The sequence below is a fragment of the Cyphomyrmex costatus genome, unplaced genomic scaffold, assembly GCF_001594065.2.
Source record: "Cyphomyrmex costatus isolate MS0001 unplaced genomic scaffold, Ccosl1.0 scaffold855, whole genome shotgun sequence".
In the NCBI taxonomy this organism is placed as follows: Eukaryota; Metazoa; Arthropoda; class Insecta; order Hymenoptera; family Formicidae; genus Cyphomyrmex; species Cyphomyrmex costatus.
The window spans coordinates 2,317-27,097 of record NW_017280436.1 but is presented as its reverse complement, the minus strand read 5'-3'; the positions used below and the strand labels follow the sequence as shown (position 1 = coordinate 27,097).

Sequence of the window (24,781 nt, the reverse complement as noted above, 5' to 3'; positions counted from 1 at the left end):
CGATTTTAAGTAGCCTGGCTCCCCATGGGGCATAATTTTCGGAAACGGAAATTTTTCGTACTCTGTCGATCGCTAGCGATCACAAGAAATTAGGTTAAGAATAATAACTTGAAACCTACGGATGGAGGAAGAAGAAGGTTAAGAGTACTGAAAAAGTAGAGAATATCATCTGTATAAGTATTGTAATTATATGTTTGCTAATTATTATTACTAGTTTTATTATTCTTGAGCCATAATATATTAAATATTTTTTATATGATTTTTGAAGGAAAAGGTGAAAGCGATAACAGCACGATTACTTCTAATGAAAAATATAATAAAGTCGCAAAGTACTCCACAGTTATCTTAATAATAATATTAACATAATAATATTATTGAATATTATGGATATTTGGGATATTGTACAATAATGTTAGGTTAAAAATGTATGCAAGGCCATCACCATAATCTAATATAAAATAACTTAGCAAACATATAATTACAATACTTACACATGACATTTTCTACTTAAATTTTTCAGTACTCAAAACCTTCTTCTTCTTCCTCCATCCGTAGGTTTCAGGTTTTTCTTAACCTAATTGCTAGTGATCGCCAGCGACCGACAGAGTACGAAAAATTTCCGTTTCCGAAAAATATGCCCCATGGGGAGCCAGGCTACTTAAAATTGGAACGGAACGATGCTGATTGGTTACCCCTACCACTTCACTTTTCCGATTCCGTGTTCCGATTCCGTTTTCCGTGCCATGGGACGGTACTTTTAAGGTACCGGAAAAATATTACATGGAACATAATTTCCGCGGAAAAGCGGAATGGTATAGTGACAAACACTTTTGTATTAATTTTAAAAAAATTTATTCACTTAATGCATTGCAATTTTTATTAATATGCTTATCTTTTCAGTTTCTGCATTGAATACAAGTATTTTAATCAATAAATATCGTTAAAAATTAATAGTTTTAATTCCTCGTTCCGCTTTTCCGCGAAAATTGTGCTCCATAAGGGTGCAAACCCATGCAGCGGAATAGTGTAACGCGGAACGAGAGTAGAACCAATCACGAGATTCTCTAGAAACACGGAATGCTCGTTATTGGTTCTGCTCTCGTTCTTTTATCCTTATTTATCATTCAATGAACAACAAGGATAAAAGATACGCAGTGTTGACAACTTGACAGTTAAGATTGGATTATACTGGCCGTAATCTGTTAACTTATGCTGTAATCTGTAAAAATTGACCATTACAGTTAAGATTGGATTATACTGGCCGTAATCTGTTAACTTATGCTGTAATCTGTAAAAATTGATCATTTATAATCGATTATTCCCCTCTCATTCGACTGTGATTAGTCAATTTTTACAGATTACGGCATAAGTTAACAGTTTACGGCTAGTATAAGACGGGGAGCACAGACTTTTGCATAACGCATAAACCACATACATAAAGAATTTGATTGGTGCATTGACTCATGCATAAGAAAATGGGCCAATGAAATTCCTTATGCACATGCTTATGCGTTATGCAAAAGTTTGTGTTGGGGCTCTAAATTAACCTTTAAGTTTTGGATCGCTTCTCTGAGTGAATGCAACGCGAACAGACCTCACGCCTAGTGTCTAATACTTGTGTCTGTTCGGCATTTCGGAATGAGAACGTGATTATATGCGTTCTTCACAAGGTATCGTGATTGATCGTGATCTAACTTGCATTGTAAACAACAAAGAATCTCCCTATTCTTTGTGTAAACAATTGGTGAGTATCAAAAGTGCCCAGTGAAGGCACTCAAAAGGAATCTGAACGCTTTCTGGGTGTCTGAGTGCTCCCGGGTGGAGAATCTGAACGCAGCCTAAAGGAGCCTACAGACCAGAGCGACGCAGCGGTGAAGCGGCCAGCGATAGCCAATGAGAGCAATGCTTTTACCTAAAAGTATGGCTCTCATTGGCTATCGCTCGCCGCTTCACCGCTGCGCCGCTCTGGTCTGTAGGCTCCTTAAGAACCATGAGCGTCGTGAGCTCGATGCGGTCGTGATTAATGACGTCATCTATGACGTTTTGATCGTGATCGCGACGATCGCGGTCGTTATGTGGAACTGGTTTGCGGGCGCCGCGAGCTTTGCGGGCGTTTAGTGGAACGCACCCAGTGTGTATTCCATAGTACATGATTTCTGATAGGTTGAAATTCTTATTCTCTGTTCTCTGTTCCCTGTTCCTTTTATTCTGCGCAGCCCTTACGTTTTTCTATGTGCCCTCGAGGTCTGTTCTTTATTGCTGAACTTTTGCACCAGTTCGTCTTTCTTCCTTTTCTCTCCAGAAGAAGAGAAAAGGAAAAAAGATGAACTGGTGCAAAAGTTCAGCAATAAAGAACAGACCTTAGGAAACTAGTGACTCTAGAAAAGTGTAATCGAACCGGAAGTTACATGTTGAGAATCACCGACTACTGATTATCCGGCTTCCGGTCCACAAGCGTTCTTCTTCCCTTCGTTTCGTGTACGGTTGGAGCGTGTGCTCACCGATAATTGCGTTTCAGAAGACTTAAATATAAGTTTAGAGAGAAAGATTGAAGACGTTTGTATACAGGCATAATGGCAGCAACGATGAGATGTCTTATGAGGTTTAATGTGGGGCTGGCAAACCATACTTTTCTGAGGAATAGCTTCCTCAATTGTACGTAATTCGACTTAACCTTACATTAATCTTTCTCGCGGCGACTTTAATATGACCCATGGTACTTGTTATTAGGACATAGTGTACGCAGTTATAATATACTTCAATTTATACATATTTTAGAAAGTATTTTCAAATGTATTATATAGAATAATATTTAACAAGACAAATGTGTAATTAAAATATTTCATAATTTTTTCATGTTTAATGTAATGTTTTGTTACGTATCTATATTGACATTATATTCACTTTACAGCTTGCAGATTCTTATATTCGGACAAAAGCTTAGGTTTGCAAGGCTATGAAAATGCACGATTAAACTTCCGCAATCAATTTTTAAATGTGGAAAATACATTCCGCAGCAAGATGGAAGAAGTATGCAGTACAGACTCGAGTATGATCTTTACAGAAGATCTAAAGTCTATGTTGCATTTAGCACAAAAAAGACCTGAAGATATTGAGTTACTTGTCAAGATGTTGACAAAGTTTAATAATCAAACCAAGGAGATGAGATTTGGTACTTTTATCTTTGGTCCTGTAGTGATGCGTACTTTTTATTACTTGGACGAACCAGATCTTGCTTATACTGCTTTCAAAGACCCTAAGTTTGAGAATTTCTTTGATCAATTAATCAGTTACCAGATTCTTTTATCTCTGTTATATAAGCATGGAAAATACACGGAAATGAGAGATGTGTATGATATAATTAAGAACAAAGACATAAATGGATATCCTAGGAATTCTTTGATATTAGTTATGGCTGCATGTTATAAGGAGGTAACATTTATACAAGAATTATATTACAAGATTAAATTTTTGCAAGTTCTCTGTATAATTAATCTTAATACTTTTAGAATACACCAGAAACATTAGAGTACGGCTTGAAGCTCTGGAAAGAATTAGATGAAAAGGGACACATTATCATGCGCAGAGCTACTACATTTTTATCAGCTTTAGCCATTAAGCAGAATTCACCTCATATAGCTATAGAAATTTTAAGTACTATAAGAGAGGCCCGATATATTCAGATAAGATGTTTGAAAGTTGTAGCTTATACAAATTTGAAGAGGTTTACTGAGATAGTACCTATACTTAGAGCATCATTAGAACATGATAGACCCAATGCACCAAAAGAAGGTTATTTCAAAGACGTGGTATGTATCCTGTTTATATATCCTTATTTAATAATTATTATGTTCATACATAACAAAAATATACACATTTTATTTTTATTATATCAACAGATTGAAAAATTGGAAGAGGCAATGGCAAAGGAGAATATCCCTGAGGACTTCGAACTTTACAAGTTGATTACATTATTGAAAAAGGATGAGCATATCTTGTCCAGTGTAAGTTGATACCCAGAGAATTCTTATATTAATCATTGATTATCAATCTATCATGCCAGTTATATACTGAAAATGTATTTTATATTATTTTATGTTTTTATATTATTATTTCTATAAAAAATATTTATGGTGCATGTGAAATTAGCTTGACAAATTAAGTATCGTTAAATTTGTTAGAACAAAAGATTGAATGAATCATATTTTTACAGACTTTAGAAGATCATATCTGTGCGGAAATAATAATTGATAAATCGAAATATGACAGAAGAAGACTTAACATGCAATCTGATATGTCGCAGTCTAATTTTTCACAGCGATCACGACCGTTTATGCGTAATAATAGTAGACCGGCATTGCGAGATCTTTTGTAAGTATGGAAACATCCATACAGAAGTTGTAGAATATGTCTCATATAACCCAATGATTAATCTATCCGAGACAGATTTAAAATTAAACCAATGAATAAATAAATAAATATAATTTGTTTTGATTAATAATGAACAAAAACGCCTGTTTTTATTAAACAATGTTTAACATCTTCAATCAACGCACCTTTCTATAAATTGATATCTTTCACACAATAAAATTCAATAAAAAATAAATTACTCCAGTTAATTTAGATTTATTGTACAATTTTTTTACAAAATGGAAAAAATACACCATGTTTTCTTTACAATAAACCATAATAAAATAATTTAATTTATTTAAACTGCAAAGCTTTGTTAACTTGAAGGGTACTTAGTTCTTTCTCATTGTGAAGTAACCATTGTGACATATTTTCAGAAGTGTGAAATTGTGATTTTATTATCGATATTAGTGATAGTACCCACTGACTATTCATTGGAGTACAGTCTTTGTCCATATTTCTATAAATAAAATAATTATATATATATGTATATAACAACTTAGCAGTTGAAAAAACACATGATTAATATATTATTTCTATAATACCAACCTGTTTAAAAGAGCTGCAACGAGATTAGCCCAGCTCTCAACGTTACTGGGATGTGTAAATACATTTTTCTGAGCTTGTCTGAGACCCTCTTTTGTGCCAAAGTGACTGTACGCCGATGCGCAAGCAACATGCACGATATCGGTATTAGTTGTATTTCTGCTTAATGTCAACGCCGTTAAAGCATATTTATGAAAGCCACCCAAATTTTTGTCCAACAGTAAAACTTGAACAAGACGCACCCAATATCTAACGTCGTCTATAATATTGTATATTCATTATAAAGGATAAACCTGCAAGCTCATCATTTGATAATACATGATAACATGAATTACTCACTAGGATGTTTGAAAATAGCTTTAATAAGTGTTCGAATAGCTTGGATGAGATTTCCCTGAACAACTTGATAATATGCTGACAGAATAACAATGTGATAACCATACTCGTGATGATTTTCATATGATTTTAATTCGTTCAATACCAAAGAAGTCAAATTGACATCATTATGCAAAATTCCTAATGCAGTGGTCGCTAAGAGACTAGTTACAGTAGGCGGTTCTATTTGTATGCATTGGAATAGCAAAGTCTTAACAGCATCTGCTCCTTGGAATATGTAAGCAATCGCAGCCATTGCACACAAAACATTAGCTTTATCCGCACCAGTATCTGCTAGCCAATGTAAAGTTGCTTCATATGTATTGTACGAATCTTCATATTGCTTGGCTAAATACATATGACAATTTTATTTTTATTAAAGTTTATACCAGTCTTACAGAAAGTTGGAAGTAATGAATAATCTGTCTTAAGAGCTTATATTTCCATAAAATGAAGATAAAAAAAATCAAGATTTTCATACCTTTGAACAAAGATAATGCTAGATGGCACTGAGAATTGAAATTTACACATTTTACTTGTTTACATAATGCTACCGCTTTTTCGTATTTTCCAATTTGAATCAGAACGCGTGCTAAGTTAATGGATATCATATCTCTTTCTTCATCTTCACTCAGTTTTAAAGCCGTGGCAAACTGTTTAGCTGCTGTATTGTATAATTTTAGTCGTTCCAATAATAAACCATGTGTATTGAAGGCATACACATCATATGGTTCGCGTTCTAAAAAAAAAGCCAAAATTTACCTTAAAAGTACAAAGAGTATCAGTTTAAAACTGATAACGTTTTTATCTGCTAACCTGTGTACCAAGTAAGATTGTCGGCTGCTGCAGGTATCGCATGCATGTTTTCGATAACGTAAACTAATAATGAATCTTCCTTCATTGTGGGATTCAGGAGAGTAATAAGTACCCAATGAGCGTAACCCAAAGCTGCTTCATTGTGATAACCCAATTGCGTCGAATGCCGGAATAGATCCATTGCTTCTTTCCTCAGAGTTTTCTCTGCAATTAGTCCCTGTCCGACCCAACTATTTACGTAACTGGGATCCGCACGTTGTGATCGAGAAAACGCTTCATTTGCTTTGAAGATATCTCCTAGATATATTAAAAAAGATTGTTATAAAATACATATAATTCTAATAAAAATGTAACAAGTAGTTAACTACTCCAGCTCGATCTGCCGGAAAGTTTGTGAAGATTTCCTCTTCAACAAAAAAAAAAAGGTACCTAGATGCAAGTACAATACTCCCAAATTGCTCCAAACTATTGCATTGTTCGATTCTCTATCAATTGCCATGATGAAACAATGTTGAGCCAAGGCATAATTTTTTATATATACTGACATACAAATAACACCAAGAATATTCCAATGTAGCCACGATTGTGGGTTAAGTTTAACGGCATGTTTTGCAGTTGCATAGCACTTAGTCGCCACATCATTCTTATTGACTGTGGAAGCGCGATTTAGTTGTATCAAATAACAGCATGTTAAATCATGCCATAATAATGCAGAATTTTGCATAGACAGTGCCCGACAAAAACATCTAAAAATAAAATAGTTTATTGATGAAGTTATATTCTGGAATATAAAATAATACAAAGTACTAATGAAATCATACACAATATTTGCAAAAATTTGATATATTATGCAAACTCTTGTATATTAATAGTAATAATTGCGTTTAATAGTTTAATTTATATTGATTTTAATTGATCTCGTTTTTTAATACAGTTATATGAAGTAATTTAAGAATAATTTCTTTTTACCTTATTGATAACGTCAATATCTCGTCTTCTTTAATATTTACGTATTCTTCAGTACTGTCACACTTCATTAAAACGGATTTAATCCTTAAATAGCAATATTTTTCTGGCAAAGTGATTATCCTATAACACACGTCACCAAGCAATTTCCAATTACAAAGCAGATCACTGCGTATCATAATAGCATTTATCAGATTGTCTGCTGCTTGTTGTAGATTTTCTCTTGCGCGACATAGAAATTGTTTCTCGATATTTTGCCTTGCTAAACCTAAACACGCTTGTGCTAGACCTTTTAATGCAAGAATATGCTGTTTATCGTTCTGTAATATACTCTCGAAATCTTCCTTGGCTTCTTTATGTTGACTAATGAGCTACAGAAAAAAAATTCTATTATATATATATATATATACTATATATACTATATATATATACTATATATATATATATAGTAATTATATTTTTATGAATTTTACTTACCAATTTGATATTCGCGAGTTGTATCATAGGATACAAGGATTCTGGGCTAAGTTGCAATGCGCGTTGATATGACTTCAGTGCTGATGCATAAGCGCCACGTACTAAATATGCATCTGCCAGAGATTCCCAACTATGACTGTACAAAGTGCAAAGTAATAACATGTGATAAGAAATATCTTAACATTTTGTAAGACGATAAAATAAAAGCGAGCTTTGTTATACTTGTCATTAGGATCAGCTCTGATCACGTGCTGTAATGCTATGATAGCTTGTGCCGCGTCACCTTGATCCAAGTAATGCAAACCCAATTGGAGCCAAGCCCATCTCGGCCCAGTACCTTGCATAGTTACCCTTTGTAATAATTGTATATTGGCATCCTAAACAATACATAATATTAGGATTGATCAGACCAGTTGTCACATATAAATTTATGTTTTGAATAAAAACATATGTTCGTATAATGCTTACAGTATTCTTGAGAAGACGATAAGCTGTGCTTAGTCCAATACCAGCTTCCTCAGAATTCGGATTGATTTGCAATGCAGCATGGTAACATCTTCTTGAACGTTCTATGTCGTTACCATGTTCATGATAATAATGTCCTAAGTAAACCATACATTCCCAATTATTGCGATCTGCTTGAACACCATTTAAAAATGCCATCAAACTATGGTTGTAATCTCCCATATCCCAATATATTTTACCAAATAGTAACCAAGCTTCAGAATTTTCTAAAGCTAACTCAAGAGCATTAATAGCGTCTTCGTATTGTTTATGTTTTTGCAAATGCAACGCTTTGAGAATAAAAACTTGAAATTTAGTTTCATCCTGAGACTCTAAGTTACTTAACATAGCAATAGCATCAGGTTCGTCCAATAATATATTTGTGCGTGCATGAATCACTTGTAATTGTATGGAAGGCTCAATACTTAACAACTGAAACAAATTATTTAATATCATATCAATATTAATTACATATCAATAAGTATCAAGAAATTTAAAATATTTATATTAAATACTCACTTCTTGGCACATCTGACGTGCTTCTATCAATTTATGTTTGTTACTACTTCTACTTAGTGCTTCAAGTAATCTCAATTTGATTTCATGTTGAAATTTGTCCTTTAAACCAGATTTTATCAACCGTAGTGCTTGTCTAGATGCATTCTCGGTTTCTTCCCAGCAATATAGTTCAGAATGTATTTGGCTCAACATTAACCAAGCATAAAATGATTGTGCATTTAATGAGACTACTTGCTTCAAACAATCGCGTGAGTCAATTAACTCATTTCTTTTTTTCAAATACACTGTCTTTGCAATGTATGCAGCCTCGGAATTTGCATTCATCTTTAAAAGTGACTCATAAAACTGAGTTATATCAATTTCAAGTTTAGTTTTACACAATATCTCCATTTCATAATAGATACGGCATAGCCATTCTGTGCAAAAAAAAACAATTACATTGTATGAGAGTATACAAGTTTTGATAAGAATTGAAAAATATTTACCTAAAGGATAAGCATCCTGTGGAAATTGAGTATGCATGTCTTGAGCAGCTGTTAGTAACTTTGCAAGTTTATTTGAATTGTGCAATATCCTTAAATATGTTCTGTAATACTCATGTCTATTTACTAGATCTTTATCTTTTATTACAGATTCTAACACATTTTCATAAAGCTCTTGATACTTGTTTATTCTACTATTAGGATACTCTGATAAAATCCATACTAGGGTCTTATCAATCAGATTTATTTTCTCTTCAGTAGAAATTTCTCGTAACGAGCTCAATGTGCTCAGTGCTTCAGACAATATGTCATCATTCTTGATACGCAAGACAATCTCAGAAATTTTATTCATAAAATGTGTGAACTTAGGAGATTTGCTAAAACATAGATACTTATCCTTTTTCTGATCTTTATATATAGTTCAAAATATGTTTTAAAAATTGTAATAATATCCTACCTATCTAACTGTAACAATTTGCAATAAGCTAAAGCTAACTTTCCCCAATTATCATGGTCCTGTGGAGCTTTTTCATAGTGTGCCACTAAACCTTGCCAGGCCACTGGATTATTAGGTTGTACCTCCAAGGCTTTATTAAGGACTAAGGGTACCTGTGATTTAAATTCTTCCACCTCTTGCATGGAACGAGCTAAGAGAACTAATGCCGCATAATTGTTTTTGTCTTTTTTTAAAACCTTTTTGCATTTTTTCATAACTTCTAGGTATTCATTTTGCTTAAAAGATTCACGGGCTTCCTTTAATAAAGTCTTTATATCGTCTGACATTTTGCTCCCTAATAAAATAAAAAATAAACATTGTAATGTTATGAACCTTTTACTTTCAATATTTCATAATCCACATACAATGTAACAATAGTAACGACTGAATAACTTATAATCTCGAAAATAATTTATAACTTATAGTAAAAATATCGACAATTTTTGAGTGATTGTTATCGTACCTTAAATCCAACTTTACAATAGGATTTCTACAAATAATCATAAGATATTGTATAAATCGAGCTTGTTGATATAACGAATACTCATTGCAAAAGAAGTCAAACGTAATCACGAAAACTTAATCGCATTGTTTACACTTTTGGCAGTTAAAATCTTCGTTTTTTATCTTTTTAACGTGTCCCAATATATTTGTTTCGTTTTAAATGCAAAAATTTTTGGAAATATCAAACAACGCGAACAGACCTACTATTGATCTACAATTCTTCAACGAAACGCGTGAAAATGTGGCTTGTGCGTGCGACACAACGAATGCATTCAGGGGCTCTATTCTTGAAAAGAAACGTATACGAAAGTAAGGAAGAACTATAGTATACGTGACGTATACTGTAGTATTTCCCTAGACTTTCGTATACGTTTCTTTTCAAGAATAGAGCATGGACATAAGAAATATAGGGACAGAGCATTAGCTCCGAAGATAGGCGAGGGGGGTTATTCTGAAATGCGGGGAGAGTACATGCCTAAATTTTATTGGCTACAGCTATGCGCATGCTTAGTATCGTGTAACATCGACTTAGCGGCCAATCGCAAATAAATGATCGAAACAAAATGATAAAAATTCGTTGTTAAAAAATTAATTATAACCCATTACCAATAAGATTAACAAAATAAAACAATAATTAAAAAAATATGTATATAACAAGGCTCAATAAATTTAAAAAATAATTAATATAAAATAGGGCTACGAGCCAAATATTAGTTAAAATATAAAAGTCTTAGTAATAAACAGTCATTAATTAAAAATAAATATAAAATTTAATCAAATTCAAAAACAGACGTTTCGACCTTACTTAGGTCATTATCAATGTTAAGTCGCAAAATCGATGTACAAACAAAGAAATTATAAAAATTCAACGAATACATAAGTAAAAATATTAATAAAAGACGAAAAATAAGAATATACATTCTGTGATATGGGAATTATTAATCTCACTCGTTATTGAAGACATATCGTATCGGAGTAAAATGGTAAGAGTCCATCGACAACGCAAGACATCAAATATTGTAAATTGTGAAACTCCACATTTCTAAATCAAATAGTAACATAATAAAAACAATGTCAGTAATATATAAAAATAATAAAAAAAGAATATAACAAAAAGAATATAATATAAGAGTCAATTGATCAGTAAAAGAGTCAAATTACAAGGCAATAAATTGGAATGGATATAATGTAAGACTACAAAATAAAGTAAGTAACTCATATCCATTTTGTTAATTTAGTAACAATTAAATTAAAAGATAATTAATTACCTTGTAAAATTGTATCAAAATACAATTATAATTAAAGTAAGTTAGAAAAATGCGAAGAGAGACTATTATAAGATAAACAATTTAAAATCAGAATAACCGAACATCTCAAGTACAAAGGATCCTTTGTACTTGAGATGTTCGGTTATTCTGATTTTAAATTGTTTATCTTATAATAGTCTCTCTTCGCATTTTTCTAACTTACTTTAATTATAATTGTATTTTGATACAATTTTACAAGGTAATTAATTATCTTTTAATTTAATTGTTACTAAATTAACAAAATGGATATGAGTTACTTACTTTATTTTGTAGTCTTACATTATATCCATTCCAATTTATTGCCTTGTAATTTGACTCTTTTACTGATCAATTGACTCTTATATTATATTCTTTTTGTTATTGATTTCAAAGTTGACCTTCATGGTGTCCTTCAAGGTCACAGGAAAGTCATTTCAATATAACCGTATAATAGATCACTTGATATACTAAAACTTTTGTATTGAACATTTTTTTCCATAATCATTATTTTCCAAGATATTTGACCGTTGCCGAACTTTTTGTCATCTCTACAAGTATATTTGGCCTAATATGTTTAGATACTAATAACTGTACTTATTTTAGACAAAAAAAAAAGAGAAAAAATTAAAAGATTTGAACATAAGATCTCCAGCATTCTAGGCTTGCACCTAGATGCGCTCGACCATGTAGAGTACTTTTAAATCGTTCTTATAAACGAGGTATATTACTCGCATGGGAAATTGTAAATAATTAATATCTCGTAAACTATCGCATTTTGACATAATTTATGCCATTGTGGATTAATGGGAAAGGTATACGATTCTAAAAATTTATTTAAACATATATGTCATATGGAACGTCCTTTTATCCCTTATATCGTTAGCCGAGCCGGCCGAGCCGGCCGAGAAACATTTTCAGCCGCTCGCGACAAGCGGACGAGCGAGAGGGTCCGATCGTGACGTAGCGTCTGCCATCTCGCTCGCGCTCGGCTAGTGCGCATGCGTCGAAGGCTGAAGGACAGACAGTCGTGCTGTTGCGCTCTCTTAGCCGAGTCAAGCCGAACGCGGCGTGCTGGGACCCCAATGTGCATCACTGTTCCGACGAACCATCCGACCGTTACGGACGCGTTTTGGTTCGGGTGCTCTTCTTTGTATATTTTTGAAAGTGTTGCCGACTTTGACTGTGCATAAGTACGACTGGCCACGTTTATCCAGTCACTCCGAAACCTGGGCCATTTAAATTTAGAAGAAGAAGAAGATGAACACATCTTCCGTTACTTAGGGTGCAAACCCATGCAGCGGAATAGCGTAACGCGGAACGAGAGCAGAACCAATAACGAGCATTCCGTGTTTCTAGAGAATCTCGTGGTTCTACTCTCGTTCCGCGTTACGCTATTCCGCTGCATGGATTTGCACCCTTATTCCTTTGTACTGATCACTTCTATCACTTTCTGTGTGTATAAAATAAAAGTTATTTTGAAACTTAATCTGATTCTTGTTGTTGATATCACGAATCTAAGAGGTTATGGGCCCAGGCAAATTGTGAGCTCAAGTGTGATATCAGAAGATCAAGTAATTCGTCAAAACAAGAAATATAATTTCATATTGTGTGGATAACCGAATTGACTTTGATTCCTTAACAACATGGTTGAATCTATGTCTAACATATCAATGAGTTTTCAGAAACTCAAAGGACGTGATAATTATATAAATTGGAAGTTTCAGATGAAAAATTATCTGCGGCATGATAATTTGTGGTGTACTATTATAGGTTATCCAGATGACGACACTACTAACGCAGATGTGAAAGCTCGAAAAGATGAGAAAGCATTATCAAAAATAAACCTCATGGTGGAAGAATGTTGCTTCTCCTATCTCATGACTTGTGATACAGCAAAAGACGCATGGGAAACGCTTGAAGAAGCCTTCGAAGACAAAGGTTTTAATCGACGTCTTGGATTGCTTCGTAATTTATGCTCAGTGAGATTAGAAAATTTTCCTACTATGGAAGCATATGTCGATGAGGTAATGTCTATCTCTGAAAAGCTTCGTGCAATGGATAAGCCAGTAGACGATGAATTTCTTGGTGCTGTGATGCTTCAAGGACTTACTGATGAGTATCAGCCGATGTGCATGGCTCTAGAGCACTCAGCAACGGTAATTACAAGTGATCTGGTAAAAACAAAGTTGCTGCAAGATACCAAAAGGAAACGAGAACAATATGCCAAACAAAACTCAATGAGGTATAACTTGAAATCTGTTACAAAATGGTGTCACAATTGTGACACTATCGGACACCTCAGGCAGGACTGTTTAAAGCCAAAACGAGAACAAGAGACTCAATCCAAGGGATCATCAGGATCGTTTAATAACCCTGCTTTAAAATTCGATAGAAACGGATAGAATTTGAAAAGGAATATCACTAATTTTAATGTATTATATACGACTTTCAGTATAAAAGACCGAAAACTTATAGTATTGTATATGACTTTTCATTTCCGTGATTCTTCGTCTATAGTTTTCTATAGGGTTCGATATGAACATCATACGACGTTGTATCGTATTATATATGAATGTTCAGCTTTATATACGACATTCATGCTTTATATGAATATATACAGAATTTCACATAGATCACTTATAGTTTCTTACCCGCTTTTTTGGCAAGCTTTTGCATAACGCATAACGCATAGTGCATAAGAAAATCAGCCAATCAAAGTTCTTATTTCCGAGAAGTAGAAGGAAAGGAGGAATTCAGAATGGCTGTTTCTCTTATATGTACTATGTATTATGCGTTATGCAAAAGTCTGTGTTCCCCGCTTTAAGCACAGTATCTGTGCTTTAAGGGGTTATATTACCTTGGCGCGCTGAAAAATGAATCGTTTATTGGGAATTTTTTTTCTCGGTTACTAACGAATGGATTTAAATGAAATTTTGAGGCATGATTAAACATATATTGAAGTGCACACACAAATTTTTTTGTCAATTTATTTTACAAAATGGCGCCGTGGCACTATCATAGTCAAAATTGTGTTTTTTTCCTAACGACAAACTGGCGTTGCCTGGAACTCTGCCAATTTTCAATGGATTTACTTGAAATTTTAACTGTAGCTTCTCAGATATATTATCTTTGGAAGTACACATGGTTTTTTCGATTACTAAAAAATTACGTTTTTTATAAACAATTTAAGGTCGATTTTTACCCCAAAAAACGATAACATACATTAAAATTGATGCCAATTTGCGAATTTTCAATAAAACAACAAAATCATGTGTACTTCCAAAGTAGAAGTAACATATTTTAAGAAAAATTTTGGATTTTTGTTCTAGGTGCCATAGAAGTGCTAAAACAGACAACGCCGTTTGTCGTTACGAAAAAAACACAATTTTGACTATGATAGTGCAACGGCGCCATTTTGTAAAATAAATTGACAAAAAAATTTGTGTGTGCACTTCAATATATGTTTAATCATGCCTCAAAATTTCATTTAAATCCATTCGTTAGTAACCGAGAAAAAAAATTCCCAAAAAACGATTCATTTTTCAGCGCGCCAAGGTAGTATAACCCCTTAAACCTATTGCACATGAAATGCATAATAGAGCATGAGCATAACATAGGACCGCTGGACCAATAAGCATCCAGCATAAAGTTGCCATATTAATTAAAATAAAATGCTCATTGGTCCAGCGGTCCTATGTTATGTTTATGCACTGTTATGCATTTCATGTGAAAAATTCAATACATTTCGAACAAATGTGCTTAACTTAATTTGTTACCTTTTTCAAATCCGCTGCTACTATTTATTGCAACGCAACAAGGCATCTTGAACTATATTTACATTCATAACAATAAGAGACTCCATAAATAAATCAAAAATTAAAATAAATTGCCGTTGAGAGCCAACACATGATGAAGGTGTGTAGTAAAATTTATTTACTTACATATAATTGCAAATTGCATACGTTTCGACCTTAATCCAGGTCCTTTTCATTGCATGAAAAATTCAATGCATGAAAAATTCATGCATTGAAAAGGACCTGGATTAAGGTCGAAACGTATGCAATTTGCAATATGTAACTAAATTATATGTAAATAAATTTTACTACACACCTTCATCCTGTGTTGGCTCTCAACGGCAATTTATTTTAATTTTTGATACATTTACATTGTCACCACGTACTAATCGTAATATAACCTATCTGTCAAGTGGACCTAAAATGGCGGATAGGAATACCTATCATGGTGGAAGTATAATACCTATATCTCTAATGCCTTAGGTTGCTTTCCATCTACGACACAGCAATCACCTCATCTTTATTTAACATTAGCGAACGACAAGGATGCAACGATTGCCGTGTCACTTCTGTGTCTCTTGTTGGATAATAATCTTATGCGTAGATATTATTTTTTACATTAAAATAATCCAGATGACTTATGAACGTACTTCTTATATCGTACATATATTTAAAATGTTAATATTCTAAAGCGCCAACCGAAAATTGGCAACCATAACTAAGAATGTCCGACTATGCTTTTCTGCTGTGTCGAATCGTGCCGTGGCGTGTCGTTGTTGGAAAGCACGGTGTTCGACACTGTGTCGATGTGTGTCGCCTAAAAGCCTTGATAGAAAGCAGCCTTAGTTGCTGTGTCGAATCGTGTCGTGGCGTGTCGTTGTTGGAAAGCACCGCGTTCGACACTGTGTCGATGGGCGAGTTCAAGACGGCAAAGCGGCTAGGTATGCTTGTCGAGCAATTGAATATAATTGGTTATTACTTATAGATCCAACCAATCATACTCGATCGCTCGGCAAGCGTACCTAGCCGCTTTGGCTGCTTTCGATCAAGGCTTTTAGGCGACACACATCAACACAGTGTCGAACGCGGTACTTTCCAACAACGACACGCCTCGGCACGATTCGACACAGCAGCTTAGACTGCTTTCCATCAAGGCTTTTAGACGACACACATCGACACAGTGTCGAACGCGGTGCTTTCCAACAACGACACGCCACGACTCGACACAGCAGAAAAGCATAGTCGGACACTCTTGGTTATGGTTGCTAATTTTCGGTTGGTGCTTTAGAATATTTACATTTTAAATATATGTACGATATAAGAAGTACGTTCATAAGTCATCTGGATTATTTTAATGTAAAAAATAATATCTACGCATAAGATTATTATCCAACAAGAAACACAGAAGTGACACGGTGTGACACGGCAATCGTTGCATCCTCGTCGTTCGCTAATGTTAAATAAAGATGAGGTGATTGCTGTGTCGTAGATGGAAAGCAACCTTTGTCGTCTTGAACTCGCCCATTGTGTGTCGCCTAAAAGCCTTGATGGAAAGCAGCCTTAGTTTTTACCAGAGAGACGCGCCCTGATGTCGCGTACATGTGCGTATGTACCTTGATGTACCTGTCGTGCGAACGTGTGCGAACGTTGGAGTCGGGAGGTACGGAGGTAAAAAGAGATAGTGGAGCCGCCAGGAGGCCGCTCGATGGGTTCGCCCCGTTCGTCGTGTTTACGTCCGTCACTCGCCTTCCTCTTGACGTCCGCGCTGCTCTAGGTTTACGCCACTCTCTCTTCCCCTTCGCATCACCGCATATCTTCCGTGTTTCTAACCTAACATCGTCTCCATCGCACGCGAGAGATATGAATGCCATGCTCCTTTGATAGAGGTATCACGTCGTCGCCGACATCACCGACACGCACCGGACCCCTAGCAACCCCCATCGCATCGGGGGATCGTCGTCGTCGATCGATTAAGAAAGGCTGACGGCTGGGAACGGCGCTCATCCCAAGTATAGACCCCTCCCCCGTTTTACGCAGCTTCTCCTAGTCCCCTTTTGTCATACGCAGCTTGTCGTGAATTCGCGTTGCGTTCGTTTACGAGGATACATGAGGCGTGCCTGCCGGCTCGTTGTTATCAGTGTATCTTCGTCCGATTGCAATATTTTACAATGTGTCGAATCGTAGCCGCATTACGGTGCAGAGGATTCAAGGTTAGGTTGAATCCTCGCGGCGACAGTGATAATCGGTCATTCGTCGAATTTATATCCACGAGTTCCATCTGTCTTCTTTTCCTTTTCTTTTTTAAATCTGTTTTTGTCCAGCTCGAAATTCCAATCTCTCGCGATAGAATGAGATAGCGACATGCTGTATTTCCCATTAGAATTTTATGTTGAAATCATAATGTAAGAATATTCTTATGTCATGTAATAATATTCTCACATTGTGATTGAAATTATTATCTATTTGTGTTTGAAAGTAACAGATGAAGTAAAAGATATCGCGTGCTAATTTGTATTCCAATTATGCTAACCGCTGACCTTTGTGTTTAGGTACAGTTACTATACCTATAAACCCAACACTACGTATAGTAATGTCTGTCCCTCCTTCATCCTCCAACAATATATCTGACAATAATAAGCTAGGCGGTGCTAGTCCTAGTCCAATTGAGGGAATCGAGGAAGTTCCAGGACCAAGTTCCTTGGATCCTATGCATTCAGTATTGCCACAAGATGAGGAATCTGAAGATTATGGAGATGATGAGGAGGAGGGTGATGAAGAAAGTAGTGAGGGAGAAAGTGAAGTAAGTCAGCACTAGTTTTGTTTGTATATTGTTTTTAGAACAAGCTGAAGTGGCAACCTTTCCTTTAGTTTACTTTTGTTGTAAATAAGGCAAACAATAACTTCCTTCTTATTAAATTTATGATCAGAGAGTGAGTTATGTCTTTCTAATTAATGCTATATTGTTTAGATTAGCGATAGTGGATTGTTTTGCGATACCGAGTGTACAGCAGAAATCGAAAGCAACAATTGTCAGTCACCTATACTACAGTCTCAAGTGGTTCTCTCTGAACAAGTTCAAAGTCCAGTATCGCATATTTGTGTGCCATTGGATGCTATTCAGCCTCAGAGAAAACGAAAAAGTGAAACAGAGTGTTGTCTACCTTGTAAAAAACTTAATCCAGAAGAAAAGTCTCAAATAATGTGAGTATTGTATTTCTTATTACATAAGTATAATTTATATATATATATATTTTTTTTTATATTTTAATACCCCTCTTTTGCATTAGGACTGCAAGAAAACTAGATGATAAAGGTAAACACGTGAGATGTGTCATTCCTACTAAGGACAATCCTCCTCCAGAAATGAGCAGTTGGCTTTTGCAATTTCAGGTATCTATATATAAATAACATTAATATTTTTAATAAATATTGTAATAGTAACAAAAAATTATGTCACTAGAGCTAGAGAAAATGATATAATCAATTATATCCATCCTTTTTAAAAAGTAAGAGTGAAAATTATACTTATTACAGAGATGGTCAAATGCGGAAAGGATGTTAGCGATAGATGAACTAATAGAAAGATGCGAGCCCACGCAAGTGCGTCACATGATGCAGGTGATAGAGCCACAGTTTCAACGGGATTTTATATCTTTGCTGCCAAAAGAGTTGGCGTTGTCGGTATTGGCATTTCTGGAGCCGAAGGATCTCCTGAGGGCTGCCCAAACCTGCCGAAACTGGCGATTTCTAGCTGATGATAATCTACTCTGGAAAGAGAAGTGTAAGGCAGCTGGTATAGAAGACTTGAAAGATCTACTACCGCCGAAACGAAAGAACTGTCGAAGCAGCAACCACTCGTCACCGTGGAAACAGGCTTATATGCGGCAACACAATATTAAAATGAATTGGAGGACGAAGCCGATTCGTACACCAAAAGTGTTGAAAGGTCATGATGACCATGTTATTACATGCCTTCAATTCTCTGGCAATCGGATAGTCAGTGGTTCAGATGACAATACACTCAAAGTATGGTCCGCTGTTACGGGCAAGGTAAATTGCAAATACGTAATGATACGAGATTTAATCGTTAACCACAAAAGAGGAGATTATGGTTATCCTGTTGTGTTTTCTCAATATTTCAGTGTTTACGGACATTGGTTGGGCATACCGGGGGCGTGTGGTCTTCGCAAATGTCCGGTACAATTGTTATCAGTGGTAGTACAGATCGTACTTTGAAAGTGTGGAACGCGGAAACTGGCCAGTGTATTCATACATTGTATGGTCATACCTCAACAGTTAGATGTATGCACCTGCATGGTAACAAGATTGTCAGTGGTAGTAGAGACGCGACACTAAGAGTGTGGCAGGTGGACACAGGGGAGTGCTTACATGTGCTCGTGGGGCATCTAGCGGCAGTTAGATGTGTGCAATATGATGGAAAGTTGGTGGTCAGTGGTGCCTACGACTATATGGTCAAAGTTTGGAATCCAGAACGTGAGGAGTGCCTTCATACCTTACAAGGACATACTAACCGCGTTTATTCCCTCCAGGTAAGTATATCATATGTGTTACAGTTAAATGTTTGCTTCTCTCTGATCTTTTTCGGCATTGACAAATGTCTGTTTGCCATTTTCTTTCTATTAGTTCGACGGTGTGCACGTTGTTAGCGGATCATTGGACACGAGTATAAGAGTGTGGGAGGTAGAAACAGGTGCTTGTAGACATACTCTGATGGGTCATCAATCTCTTACTTCGGGGATGGAGTTGCGCAATAATATATTAGTGTCAGGCAATGCTGATTCTACCGTTAAAGTATGGGACATTGTTAACGGTCACTGCCTTCAAACTCTTTCCGGTCCGAACAAACATCAATCGGCGGTTACTTGCCTTCAGTTTAATAGCCATTTTGTGATTACGTCCTCTGACGATGGTACAGTAAAACTCTGGGATGTTAAGACTGGTTTGTATTTCCTTTATCGCCATTTATTTCCGATTGGAATGCGCATCGATTGTCAAGACCAACATGTATTATGTTCACAGGTGATTTCATTAGGAATCTAGTTGCTCTGGAAAGTGGTGGTAGCGGCGGTGTTGTGTGGAGGATTCGAGCGAGTGATACGAAACTAGTGTGTGCAGTAGGTAGTCGTAACGGTACCGAGGAGACAAAACTGCTTGTCCTCGATTTCGACGTTGAGGTAAAATAGTGAACTCACCACATGGATCCAATCGCCCCCTTTGTACGACTTCTGTACATATTTTCAATTAAGTAGTCTAAAAATTAATCTACGCTGTACAATGATTTATGTATTACATGGTGTGATTGTGATAAGACTGTGTACGCGCTGTCAAATTGGGCAAAGTTTTGCGGGGATTGGGGGATGGGAGGGAAAGCAAAAACTGAAAGCAATGAGAAACATAACTAATGATCTTCAGATGGATTGAAATGCCCGATGGGAGAATTATAATTATGTCGTTTTGCTGGAACGCTTGCGCGTTGTGGTGTACAAACGTAAGATTTATAAGACTCGTAAACTTATGGGGAGGGGGAGGGGAGAGAGAAAAACGAAGAGCTTATCAGTGTACTTCTGAATTTTCGCTGTTATAACGATTCAGTAGAATCATCGACGATGCAAAAGTAGCAAACATCCCTAATGAGATTCATTGTAAATATAACAGGTTTATTATGTGGGCATTTAGGAGCATTTGTCAACGGTGGCAGACGAAATCGAGGCGACTGAGACGTACTGAAACTGCGAGGCAAAATGACATTAATCGAAGAATCTCATACCTCCTGGAGCAAACAAGAAAACTGTCGACGACAATTCACGTCTCTTTCGGAGAGATCATACAAATCTTTTTACGAGAAATTTCAAATGGTTTTGTTGTATTTTGCAACATTCATTTTGTTAAGCTATCAGAGCTTCGATATTTTCTGATCATGTAATTTAGACTTTACTTGCCTATAAACATTGATCTGGTTAAAAACAAATATTTTTATAAATGTTTACAAGCCAATATTTTCATACGATTGACGTTTATTGAAGAAGAATAATCTTTTAACAATTGGAGTAAAATAATTCAAATACAAAATTCATTGAATAATTTTCTCTTTTTGTAACTGAAAAGTTACTTCTTCCAATGTCGCATGTTTTACTTCATCATGGTGCAATATACAGATATAGCGCACTTTTTCGCGTGCAATACAGATTTACAAAAGTGAACCAGTACAAGTTTGTACAGAGCAGGATAGTACTTTTTTTAAATCATTGTTTTTGTTGATTAAAATGGTTAAAACATTTATCAATATTGAATAGACTCGTTAAAGAGAATATTTGTATTAGCCAGATCTTTATATTTAGTGCGAATTGTATAATGAAGACTAGAAAGATTGCATCATTGTCACTGACGAATTTTATATAGATTCTACTGAATCATGTCATGAACATGAACAATATTATCAAATAATACAATTTGTGCAAATGCATCTTTATTATTGGACCTAGGTTAGACTAGGTGTCGTGTTTATTTGTATATTGCTCAATAGTTTATATTATAAGAATGTGTTACCTGTTGTATCATTTTTTATAAGAAATAGAAAAAAGATGTTGCTGATATTTTAGATTTTGTTTTTTTTTTTTAAATTTATTACAACTGTACACATGTTCTTGTGCTAAGAAACATATTTTGTACAAAATAAATGTTCGATTTCGACCTCTTTCTATATACTGTGAGTATTATCTTGTCACACTGTACAATCAAGAGTAGAAAGCGTATTTTATTTTATCATCTTGCATATATATTCATTAAGATAAATAATGTTTAGTCACATTTTACAGGCTTTTTAAAAAAAGTCTATAGGTGCTATAAGAGATTATATTTTATTGTATAAACTATAGTATAAAAAAAATATGCTATGTTTCAACAATGATAATAAGTGTACAACCGTCGCATATCACTTGGAGCATAGTGTTCTTTTCTCGAAGAGATTCGCGTTCAATAAGATAATTTTCGCCGCACCTACAGCGGTAGAACAATGTGTCTTCAAGAGCAGATTCTTCAAGGTCATTCGGTGTGAGACGCGCGTACACAGGACTGTTTTCTGCCTCTAACTGTTCCTGTTTGCAAGCTGCATCGTACTCCTTCCTGGACTGTGGATGTCCGAGCACCCGCCAAGCTTCCTTGACATCGTGAAACTCTTGGATGTCTACTGTATCATTCTTATCGGGATGAAACTGCAATAAGCATCGATGGTAAGCATGTTTAATCTCCTCTTGAGTGGAGTTATTGCTACAGCCGAGCACTTTGTAGTAATTTAATCGCATTCTCAGTCCAGTGATGCGATTTCCAACCCGCTTGCAGTTGTGAGGGCTAACGTGTCTCGTTGCCTAACCAGGGTTGCCAGAATTTTTAAGCTGGATGTAGAGATCGGGTATCGATCATGAAACTTTTTCATTTTTCACTTTTCACATTACGAATTTCACGTGAAAGTGTTTACGTGAAAAATGAAAAAGATTTATTACATTCTGCATGGTATACGATTCGTAATGTACTAATTAATGCGTGGTTTAATTTGAAAAGATATATTGCTTAACGTTGATTTAGTTATCTATAACATAAATATATTTTTCTATCGTAATTTTTGCAATGTGAAACTTTTCACGTGAGTTTTCAGTGAATGGTTATATGTCCTCTTTTCATGAGTAAATGATATCCTTTCATGTAAATTTTTCACCATCGGACGACTTGGTTAAAAGTGAAAAATGTTACGCATGCGTATTATACAGTTAAGGGTGCAAACCCATGCAGCGGAATAGCGTAAGGGTCTGAGCACAAGCACTGCCGTAACATTTTACAACACACTTTAGTTGTAGACGTAAATAACGCACAAGCTTTGGCGTATCGGCGTATGACGTGTTTATGCACGCTATCGAAAGATATGGCAATAATGTACATAAACACGTCATACATCGATACGCCAAAGTTTGTGCGTTATTTACGTCTACAATTTAAGGGGATCCTAAAGCAACGGGAATGACCGACAATTACAGTTAACCATTTTCTCCGAATTGGCTTTATAGATCATGAAAATTTTTCACACGATGAAAGTACACATCAAAATGAATGGGTAACGCTAAATTTGATTACAAAATTAGAGAAAAAAAAAATAAAAAATTCACTTATTTCAGCTCTCACAGCTGTCACTTGAGGTTATAATTTACTTATTGTAGAAATTCTGTAGGTCGTACATACCAAATGATACCCTCGCGCAAAGCGTATGACGTGCACAAATAATCCTAAGCTTGCGAAATTGTCATCTAAGGTCTAACAAAAAATATAATCGAAAATATTTGTTTCACGTGTAATCGTTTCGCTAGCACATATAAACGATAGTAAACAGCACGAAACGTTGTGTATCAAGATGGTACAGTATGTATTGCGGTAGATGGCGTAAGAACTTGAGAGAGTGTAGAGTACTTATGGGACTTCCGGTTGAGCGAGCGTAGCCGAAGGACGGCTATTTTTGGCGGGCTTACTGTTTTTGTGCTTTGAGTGCCTTGTGAGTGCTCTTTCTTCGCGGGGCATCCGTCCCGTCTTTTCTCGATTCCTTTCCGTTCTCTGGAAGGTCCTTTGTGCGCGATCTCTACTGCTGAGCGTGTGAGACAAGCAAGGTGTTACCGGGTAACCTCAAAGACACGTGCCCGTCGCGTGGCGGGCACGTGGAATCTCCAAGGTTCGATGACATTAAAGAGGATTTTTTAAGATTTTTATCGCAAAGATCGGTGCGCGATACAGACATGAGTTTATCGGACAGTGAAATTGCGGACGTCGAGATGATCGGCGCGTTGAAACGCGTGCATCCATCGACAGACGATGATGGAGGTCAGTTTCATCTTTTGAAAAAATCGCCACGTGAAACCAAAAAGTCCAAATCCAAGGCGAACCAAGGCGAATCTGCAAAGGTTTCAACGAAGTCAGTCGTAGAGAGAGAAAGCCCTAAGCGTTCTGCTGTTGCTGCTGCTGCGCAAGGTATGGACAACGAGAGTGCTAAGCGAGACAGAGCGGGTCCGAGCACTGAGGTTACCAGGGACAAATCAAAATACGATGCTTACGGCAGAGCTCCCTTTATTGTTATGGCGCGGATGAGATCAGACAATGAGATGCATAAGAAGAGGATATCATTGGTGAAAATTTCTAATATCTTGCACAAGTGTAATGTGAAATTTAATCAAGTAGAAAAATATTCTCGCGATACATGGAAGATGTCTTTTGCATCCAAATCTGTGGCAAACAGCACTTTGTCAAATAAATTTCTTGAGGAGGCTGGCATCGTCACCTTCATTCCAAGATACAAGTTATGCAGAAAAATAGTGGTTAGGGAGATTCCAGATGACTTGAGCCTGGAAGAAATCAAGAAAGTCGTAGAAGAGGAGAATGGTAGTATCATGATTTCTAACCTCTTCAGATTAAAGAGACGCAACAGGTCCACGAGACAGCTGGAAGATTCTGAGGCTGTATGCCTGGAAATTAGAGGAGAGAAAATTCCGGATATGATTACTATGTGGAGGGCGGTGCTTCCGGTTTCTCCATACGTACAATCGGTTAGGT

The 24,781-nt window shown here is 35.8% G+C and overlaps 4 protein-coding genes across 5 annotated transcripts; 2 read left to right on the top strand and 2 right to left on the bottom strand.

Annotated features, from left to right (window-relative positions):
- The first annotated feature begins 2,477 nt into the window (after nt 1-2,477).
- Nucleotides 2,478-4,573, top strand: LOC108781640 (pentatricopeptide repeat-containing protein 2, mitochondrial). The gene is made up of 5 exons (XM_018549678.1): nt 2,478-2,655; nt 2,912-3,432; nt 3,510-3,809; nt 3,900-4,004; nt 4,214-4,573. Exons 1-5 carry the CDS (start codon nt 2,574-2,576, stop codon nt 4,373-4,375), a joined length of 1,170 nt encoding a protein of 389 aa, XP_018405180.1. The 5' UTR covers nt 2,478-2,573; the 3' UTR covers nt 4,376-4,573.
- Nucleotides 4,574-4,704: 131 nt separating this feature from the next.
- Nucleotides 4,705-15,221, bottom strand: LOC108781638 (tetratricopeptide repeat protein 37). 2 transcript variants are annotated; one of them, XM_018549675.1, is made up of 14 exons: nt 15,158-15,221; nt 9,553-9,886; nt 9,099-9,472; nt 8,614-9,029; nt 8,059-8,526; nt 7,813-7,967; nt 7,591-7,726; nt 7,117-7,484; nt 6,577-6,893; nt 6,148-6,444; nt 5,813-6,070; nt 5,296-5,679; nt 4,960-5,215; nt 4,705-4,870 (listed from the first exon to the last, which is right to left on the bottom strand). In XM_018549675.1, the coding sequence occupies exons 1-14, from the start codon at nt 15,201-15,203 to the stop codon at nt 4,705-4,707; spliced, it is 3,975 nt and encodes a 1,324-aa protein (XP_018405177.1). In that variant the 5' UTR covers nt 15,204-15,221. The 2 variants fall into 2 exon arrangements, with proteins under 2 accessions (XP_018405177.1, XP_018405178.1); XM_018549676.1 differs by lacking the exon at nt 15,158-15,221 and adding an exon at nt 10,055-10,116.
- A 1,591-nt stretch (nt 15,222-16,812) lies between these two features.
- ago (F-box and WD-40 domain protein 7) lies at nt 16,813-21,072 on the top strand. The gene is made up of 9 exons (XM_018549677.1): nt 16,813-17,184; nt 17,725-17,975; nt 18,144-18,376; nt 18,463-18,565; nt 18,710-19,225; nt 19,318-19,725; nt 19,820-20,135; nt 20,216-20,370; nt 20,873-21,072. The coding sequence occupies exons 2-9, from the start codon at nt 17,766-17,768 to the stop codon at nt 20,921-20,923; spliced, it is 1,992 nt and encodes a 663-aa protein (XP_018405179.1). The 5' UTR covers nt 16,813-17,184; nt 17,725-17,765; the 3' UTR covers nt 20,924-21,072.
- Nucleotides 21,073-22,046: 974 nt separating this feature from the next.
- On the bottom strand, nt 22,047-22,816 carry LOC108781641 (dnaJ homolog subfamily C member 24). The gene has a single exon (XM_018549679.1). The coding sequence runs from the start codon at nt 22,495-22,497 to the stop codon at nt 22,087-22,089; it is 411 nt and encodes a 136-aa protein (XP_018405181.1). The 5' UTR covers nt 22,498-22,816; the 3' UTR covers nt 22,047-22,086.
- Between the last annotated feature and the right edge of the window lie 1,965 nt (nt 22,817-24,781).